The sequence below is a fragment of the Oryzias melastigma genome, linkage group LG15 (genome assembly GCF_002922805.2).
Source record: "Oryzias melastigma strain HK-1 linkage group LG15, ASM292280v2, whole genome shotgun sequence".
Taxonomy (NCBI): Eukaryota; Metazoa; Chordata; class Actinopteri; order Beloniformes; family Adrianichthyidae; genus Oryzias; species Oryzias melastigma.
In genome coordinates, this window is record NC_050526.1 from 5,251,050 (window position 1) to 5,259,484 (window position 8,435).

Consider the following 8,435-nt stretch of genomic DNA (forward strand, 5'->3'; position numbering starts at 1 on the left):
TTGGCTAATTTGGCATGTACTAAGGTTTATTTTATCCTAATTTGGAGTTTAGCTAATATTTTAGCAACATGCTAACATTTTTGGCTAATTTGTTATCTACTGAGGTTTTTATGGGCTAATTTAGAGTTTAGCTTCTATTTTAGCAACATTTTTGACTTATTTAATTTACTGAAGAATCTTAGGCTAGTTTGAAATTTAGCTAGTATTTAAGCAGCGAGCTAGCTTTGTTGGCTAATTTGCCATCTACTGAGGTTTTTGGGGCTAATTTGGAGTTAAGCTCATATTTAAGTAACACACTAAATATTTTTGCTGTATTAGGGATTTTTAAGCAATTTTACTACATTTTTTTCAGAAATTTAGGTCAACTTCAGCTCTCTTTCATAGTTTAGCAAAATTCCAGTCTTTTAGCAAATTTAACATCTGAAAAAAGCTTTTGCATTTTCATCAAATCCTTTTAGGAATTACAGTAAATTGCGTCACCAATTTCAACAAAAAGGTTTAACATCTTCAACGACTACTACAAAAAGCATTCACACTAGCAATATTGCAGGTAATGCAACTTTTCTAGTTTGAACGGTTGTAATCCCTTTCATGCAATATGTCACTAATATGCAAAGTACAATATAATCCAGGACTTAATTAGCATCACCTTGAACGACAAATCAGTGAGGATTTTTTTAAAATAAATTCAGCATGAAGGGGTTACCCAATATTATTGTAAGAATACAAATTAAAAGAATATTTTTGTACAATAAAGTGAATGTGTTATAATTAAAATGTTAGAAATCCTGTTTTCAAAGGCAAAATAAACACAAGAGAAACTATTTTCTCCTTGACTTCCATCTACAAACCTAAAGTTTTGTTCTTTATTTGGTAAAGTTTCAACTCCAGTGATCTTTTAATTATTAATAATGATGTTTTTATTCAAAATTTAAGAAAAAAAAATGAAAGAAAAGTGTTATTTTCTAGGACATGCAGTAGTTTCGGTAGAGCGGCAGTAGTTCATTAAGAGTTGTGGGTAGGACCTTTGTCCGGTAGTAAGCCTGCCCTGACTTCCCATCATCCCGCTATCTTAGAGGTCCGTAGACGTCCACCAGTATCAGAGATACAGTTTTTAGTCAGATACCAGCTCAGACGAGAAAAACAAAGACGTTCATGGATCTGTTTTGTCTGCAAGTGGACGCATCAGAATAGAGTGGAGCAGGGAGCTTGTGGCTTGCCGTAGCTACTATATTTTCTTTTTTTTTTCATGAATTCATGACTTAAATAAGACAGACTCGGAGATGGAAATTATAAGCTCAATTTTATTTCTCCATCAGGAGAAAAAAATGCTACAGAAACATGTTAAAAACCCCAAAACAGGATTTTAATTGTTGTGGGTCTTTAATCAAACGTAGAGATAAAGACGTTGTTTATTTTGACATTTAGTCTTCCTCCAAAGTTTTTACGGCTGTCACAATGAAGCATGAGTTCCAGCTGTTTGTAATGGGCGTTACCCACTGCCAGGTCACACTCACATGAGCTTTTTATGAATTGTAAACATACTAAAAAGGGTGGCACGAGTGTGTTTGAATCTACAGTAAATCAGCCGCGTGTCTAGACTGTTAAAGAATCTGTTTAACCAAACTAATCTTCAGGGATTTTCCGTCTTTTATTAGTTAAGCCTCCGACACACAACAGGCATCGACGCGTTTCCACTTTGTATTTTGATTACATTCCTCAGAAGGTTTCCTCACAACAGGGAATGTAAATGGACTTGAAGAGTCAAACATAATCAACAGATTTCAGCAGCTTCAACATTTTTGGGAGCTGGGACAGTGAGTTTATGTTGCAGTGATGCTAACGGCAGCGTGGCCTTTCCTGATTCTGTTTGACTGAGCTGAAACCATCGAGTCTGGCAGTGACTTTGATGGTCATTTATTCTGTCAAACAGACTTTGGTAGAACTTTGAATGTTACACCTTGTTTGTTGTTGGAGTTTTTCATCTTTGAGGATGTTTTTTAAGGATTTTTTTTCTGTTCTTAATTTTTTTGTCTATTAGCTTAAGATTTAAAGCAGTGATCCCCAACCTTTCTTTAGTGTTTTTAGAATTTTGTTCAAAAAAGTCTAAAAATATCAGTAGTTTTTTTTTTGTGGCAATTATGAAGATTCAATTAAACAAAGTTATAGTTTATGTATGGATCTTAAGTTTTGTTAATAAAGTTATAAAAACTAGAAAAAGAAACAAAGTTGTTGAATTTTAGAAGTTATTTCTGATTTGAAAAAGTTCCATAAAGTAATCATTACATGATCTTTTTTCCTATCGAATACCATTTCCGATTATCTTTCAGGGCAAAAGGATTTACCATATTTTGTCTTTATATAAATCCTCATTCATAGGATATTTTTTTTTTCAATCCTCAAATGTCCATTTTAAAGTTTCCACAAATCAGCAACTTCATGTGATTGAGTTTTCATTTTTCATAAAATAATTGCAGCTGGTTTCCCCTTTAACGTCAAAGTGGAGGCTAACAACCGGGTGCTAGCTTTAGCTACGTCTGACTTTTAAGGTGTGATGGATCAATAAAGGAAAATAAAAGGATGCAACCATCGTAAAACTGGTATTTTCTAAATATAATATAAATGTGAATCTTCCAACTTTATTATCTATGTGTGTGATACAGTCGAGAGTCTGTCGCTACGTACTAGCTACATGCTACATGAGAACAACTGTCTCAAGAACTCTGTATGTGAAGGAAAATTCCTAGTTTTGTCTGTGAACAGCAACTTTATTGTTCTTTGAAGTTGAAGACTCCTTGAAGAAATTTTCCAATTACGTTTAATTGTTTTGTCTTTGTTAGCTTTTGGCTACTAGCTTAGCAACTCAGGTGGCTACTTCAAGTCATGTGACCAAGATGGATGAACAGAATCTGGCAGTTTCCAAAATAAAACTTCCTTCAGGGTCAGAAAGTAAACTAAATAGACATAATTTATGTTATTTGTTTCTGTCTTTTTTCTGTCCATGGACCGGTACCAAGTGACTCATGGACTGGTACCGGTCCGCAGCCCGGTGGTTGGGGACCATTGGTCTAACAGCTGCTTTCAATTAGTGAAGTCTTCTTTAATCATTTGGTTTAAACCCACGAAGCAGCTGGTGTTTGGGTGTACCTTCAAACTCATTGAAGTTCATGGGGTTTTCTGGTAATTAAATCAGTCTGATGTTCATAGGTGAAAAAACGTAATTAACCATTAGAAACTGTGGATGAGTGATGGAAAAATCACATTAGTATTTGTTAAAGGACCACATCAGGTGATTTTATAATAATTGTAACAAGTTGTAGCAACCACTAAAGAGGGAGCAATTTGATTTGCCTCTAAAGGGTGAAATCATTTCAATTCCTTGCTAGTTTTTAGAGAAATCCAGTCAGAGTTTAATGATGATGATGCTTTTAAATGTCTTTTTGTTTGACTAAAAGGTTTTAACTTAAAAATGTATCATAATTTACTTTTTTTTCTATTTCTTTTTTCTAAATATGTTCTGCTTCTTCTTGCAGATCCTCATATCAAGGTGTGCGGGAAAAGAGAGAACGTGCGAGAAGCGAAAGACAGAATTATGTCTGTCCTTGACACAAAGGTACAATCAAGTGTTTATTAATTGGAAACCACATTTTTCTTTGTAACAGATTTCACACAGCAGCAAAGAACATTTTTGCTCTTGCATCTCTTGGATCTGTGTGTGCGGTTCAGTCTTCATCGCCATGGCAACACCATCAAAAAAATACCTGGACTGTTGCAATGTAGCACCCCCTGGGGGCAGCAGCCATCCATGCAACCAAACTACCACACATGGAGGAGTTATACTCCATCTACTACTATAAATGAATATTCTCTTCATTTTAGAGCAACAGGGTGACTTTGAAGATGGACGTCTCCCACACAGAACACTCCCATGTGATCGGCAAAGGTGGCAACAACATCAAGAGGGTGATGGAGGAGACGGGCTGCCACATCCATTTCCCAGACTCCAACAGGAACAACCAGGCGGAAAAGAGCAACCAGGTTGTTTTTGATGGTTAGACTGAGCCGTGCGAGCCGTTCCGTTTCATGGTCTCAGCCTGGAAGAGTTGAGTGAGTTGAGTTTTTGTTGGCCGGTGCAGAGGAAGGCCCTGTTTTGCCTCAGCTCTGTAGAGAAGCTGTTGGACTCCGCCTCTACTTTCATTAAAATGTTGTGTGGAGAGTTCAAGGGAGCGGCGTGCAGAGGTTTCTTTTTTTTTTTTTGCTGTAAAAGTTCCTCTTTAACCTTATCTCATCGCTAAGCAAAATGCATCATGAAACGTCTCGATCTCCTGAATTATTCAACCCTCTCCAGATTTGCTCCGACAACACAACAGGAAGCACTTTAGGCTCTAAGACTTCTTTTTTGTGTAAATTTGTGCAAAAATTTCTAAACAGTTGTTCATCTTGGACCGCCGAGCCAAAACTAGCAAATTAATTTAGCATATTCTTATTGTTCACAGGTGTCCATCGCGGGACAGCCAGGAGGGGTGGAGGCGGCTCGAGTGAAAATAAGGGTGAGTGGGAATTCTGCCATTTTTTTATTTTTTTTTTTTTTACATTTTTTTTTTTTTTGCTTGAAAAGGAAACTCCACCCAGACTGTTGAGTGGATGACCTTCATTCCCTTTTAGACTTGCAAGTTTGTACTTTTGAACTTTATTTCTGTTGCCAACAAAAAAAAAGACGTCAATTTTTTAGGTCAAACATATTTTTTTTCTCAATATTTTGGAGTATTGCAGATATTTAATTTGAGTTTTTCTCTTTTTTTTAATGAAATCCCTTATTAAACGCTTTTATAGAAACATTTACTTTATTTGTTGGTGTGAAATTAAACCATTCAGGATAATAAGTAGCTCTACATTTGTGATATTACTCTCTAATATCATAACTCATGTGGTTAAAATGCTATATTTAGACATGGATAACTATTGCATTTTAATCTTTAAGCGTGTTGAATCACATCTTTATTATCCCTTTAGCTCCTAAATTTAATTGATCTGTATTCAGACACAATAATAAAATAGGACATTTAAGATTTCTGTCTAAATATAAACATTTTTTAGACAGCTGAATGAATTTTAATGCATTAAATGTATCATTTTTGTCTTTACTAAGCAGTTATGAGAAACCTCTGACTCTGTGTTGGCATCTGCAATTCCTAGAGCAAAGTTACAGCAGTTGTTCGTAATCTTCTGCAATTATGTGGTTTCTTGGGGTTCAGTTAAGCTGGAGTAATCCTCGGTTTCACACTGCATCATGAATAGGAAGCACTTCCCTGTGTTAATACAGTAAGCCCTTAAAATGACTCTTGGTTCTACTTACTAAAACGAAAAACAATATGCATGTTTCCAACATGTTTTATTCTTTTTTCATCGTGTAGAATAGTTGTGCCCAGATACCACAAAAAAAATATATAATAATTTACATTTTTTTACACCCAATTTATAGGTGTCAAAGATCAAGTTGAATGCTTCTGTCTAAGACTCCAACTGCATTTAAATGGAGAAATCAAAGCTAGCACTTCTGCTTTGCATTACCTGTGAAAGCTTTTTGCTGAAAATGGAAACACAATTTACTTTAATTGTTGAAGGGATTTGCTAAAAATGTTACAATTACTTTATATTATATCAAGTGTGAAAAAGTTTTATTTAGCGTTTAGCTAATATTTCAGCTGCATGCTAACTGTTTTGGCTAATCATGGAATTTTTTCTGTTTTTATGCTAATTTAGCATTTAACTAACATTTTAGCTAGCTATCGGCTTCAACGTTTTCAGCTATTAGCCTCAGCGATTTCAGCTATCAATTTCAGCATCTTTAGCTATTAGCACTAGCATCTTTAGCTATTAGCACTAGCATCTTTAGCTATTAGCACTAGCATCTTTAGCTGCCAAATTCAGCTTACAGCATCCACACTAGCATTATCGCAGGTAATGCTACATATCTAGTTTTTAGTTTGCATAAAGATAATGATGGTTAAGATGCTTTACATCCAGTTTCCCCATGACCCGATTAGTCGACTAATCGGAGAAAATAATCGGTGATTAGTCGACTATTAAAATAATAGTTCGTGGCAGCTCTAGTTAGGTCATTGATAATGAAATATGGCAAGATTTTGATGCGTAAAAGTGATCTCAAACACACCACCCTAAGGTTCTGGACTGACCTAGCTGGTCTGCGTACCTCAATCCACGACGGAGAGGGAGTTGAAAGTCTATGGTGCCTCTTGAGAAGATCTGCATTGAGGAGTGGGCCAAACATAGTAAAGACCTGTTTGACCTATTGCCAACTGGGATTACATTAAAAAGCATTGAGTAAGCGTTTGTCATTGGCCAAAAACAAGCTTAACTGGTGTATTTTTGATGATGTGTTCAGCATTTTCTACTTCTGGATGTCACCAACATTTATGAATCATGTTAACCAAAGCGGTTTGTGTCTACGGCTACTACATTTCAAAGGTTATACAGGCAGTTGTTGGAGTGGATTTACAAACACATGTTCACAGCTGCAAAGCAACGCTTCAGCCAAGCACATGCTGCACACCTGGTCTGTAGCAGACCTCACAGCGAAAGGTGATTCATCTTGAACAAGATGTCATTTTGTTGAAGGTGAATTATGTCTGAGCTGGACTCCAGTTTTAACAAGAAAAAGGAGGGAAAATCCACGAAGTTTCCGTAGTTTATGTCATAGTTTCTTCAGAATGACAGGAGTCTCCCAGTAGCTTACAGCCCCTCACATCCCCAACGTAACATTACCAGTACAACAAAAATGGTGAGCAAAATTGGAGCTATCCAGCCGTACAGTTTTGAGCTTGGTGTTGGCGAGGAAAACGTTCATGGATCTAGTCGTCTACATGCAGATGAATCAGAATGGGAGTGGAGCTTGTGGCTCGCCTTTGTCATTTCTGTGTCACACCTGCAAGCTTTTTCCATTTTTGCATCTGCTTCCACTATTGAAATAAAGAAATACTCAGAAATTATATTTTAAGCTACATTTTCTTTATTTATGTGCTCCATCAGGAGCAAAAAGGCAACAAGAACATCTTAAAAATGCCCAAAACACAATTTTCATCTGAGTGATTTGTTGTAAGACTAGAACTGTTTCAACATTTTTTTGTTTTTATGATTTTCGCAAGATTTTAACAATTTCCCAACATAACAAAACGACAGCAAAAATACTTGAGTCAAGGAAGTAAAAGCTTTACATTACATCGGCCGAACTCTTTCCCTACCACTTCATTTAACCCTCCAAATGAGGAGTTATGGAAAAATAGTGCCTTAAATTTGAAATTTACTAATCTTTGATGGCAGGATCAATAGTCGCCGGTCATCTACGCGTAGCTGCTAGTGATTGGAAAATACATAAAACACATTGGAATCAGAATCAGAATAATTTATTTATTTAACCCAGGGGGAATTGCATTTACAGCAGAGCTCCTGTCACCAATTTTTTACAGTCAAATAAAAATAAAGAATACATAATCGAGAGAGACTTTAGACAGTAATGCTAAAACAAAAATTAGACCGTAATTAGGCCGCACTCCAGATGTATTCACACCAGATGCGGAGCACCGCGGATAAAATAAAAAACACTCTTTGTATTGACCAATACTCCAGTGTTCTTAAATAAATTTTTACAAAGCATGATCAGAAGTGTTTTAGAGTACGGATCGGTAACAAACATTCTCCGACCACGGGGGATGGGGGGTGAGACGGGGGTTCTCCGTATTTGTGTATTCGCAGAGGTCTCTGGTCTCTAACCCCACGAATAAAGAGAGAGCACTGTAGTGGGCCGACTGCGGAGCGGGGGAGGTGTGGTTTTGGTGTCTAAAAACACAATCAATGAGAGAAAGGCAGAGATCAGTTGGCGACAAGTCAAAATGGCCGATGTCAAATAAATTGCAGAAGCGTCACTGGAGGTGAAGTGGATTTCGCATGCGGTGTGAACCCAGCGTTAGAAATGTTGACATAAGGATGTTGTTAGCATAGAGACAGAACTTTGTCGTGACCAGAAATAAGCCCAAACATAGAGTCCAAGTTAGGTTAGTAATGTAGGTATTGACCTCTTAAGGCTGGTTTATACTTCCAAGCGCTTCATAATCGCTTGCGTCGCATCCACAATCACGAGGTCTCGTTCATACTGATGCTGGCTGGATTGGATTGGATTGCGACTCTCTGCTATAACTGCGATGTACTTCCAATTAGTGTTTATACTTTTCAAGCAACGCGATCGGGTCCGGACTTTTTCAGATATTTAGACTAATTTGGAGTTTAGCTAAAAATTCAACTACATGCAAGCTGTTTTGGCTAATTTAGAATTTTTCAGTTTTTAGGTTATTTTTGATTTTAGCTAATATTTCACTAACATGCTAGCTAATTTAGGACATTTTCAGTTTTTTTTTTTT

The 8,435-nt window shown here is 36.6% G+C and overlaps 1 protein-coding gene across 2 annotated transcripts in view; it reads left to right on the forward strand.

Annotated features, from left to right (window-relative positions):
• Positions 1-8,435, forward strand: part of LOC112162199 (protein bicaudal C homolog 1) — a 90,910-nt gene that overhangs the window by 52,103 nt on the left and 30,372 nt on the right. For both annotated transcript variants that reach the window (XM_036215519.1, XM_024297929.2), the window contains exons 4-6: positions 3,534-3,613; positions 3,880-4,038; positions 4,497-4,550. In XM_036215519.1, coding sequence (XP_036071412.1) covers positions 3,534-3,613; positions 3,880-4,038; positions 4,497-4,550 — 293 coding nt within the window. The remainder of the gene's footprint in view (positions 1-3,533; positions 3,614-3,879; positions 4,039-4,496; positions 4,551-8,435) is intronic.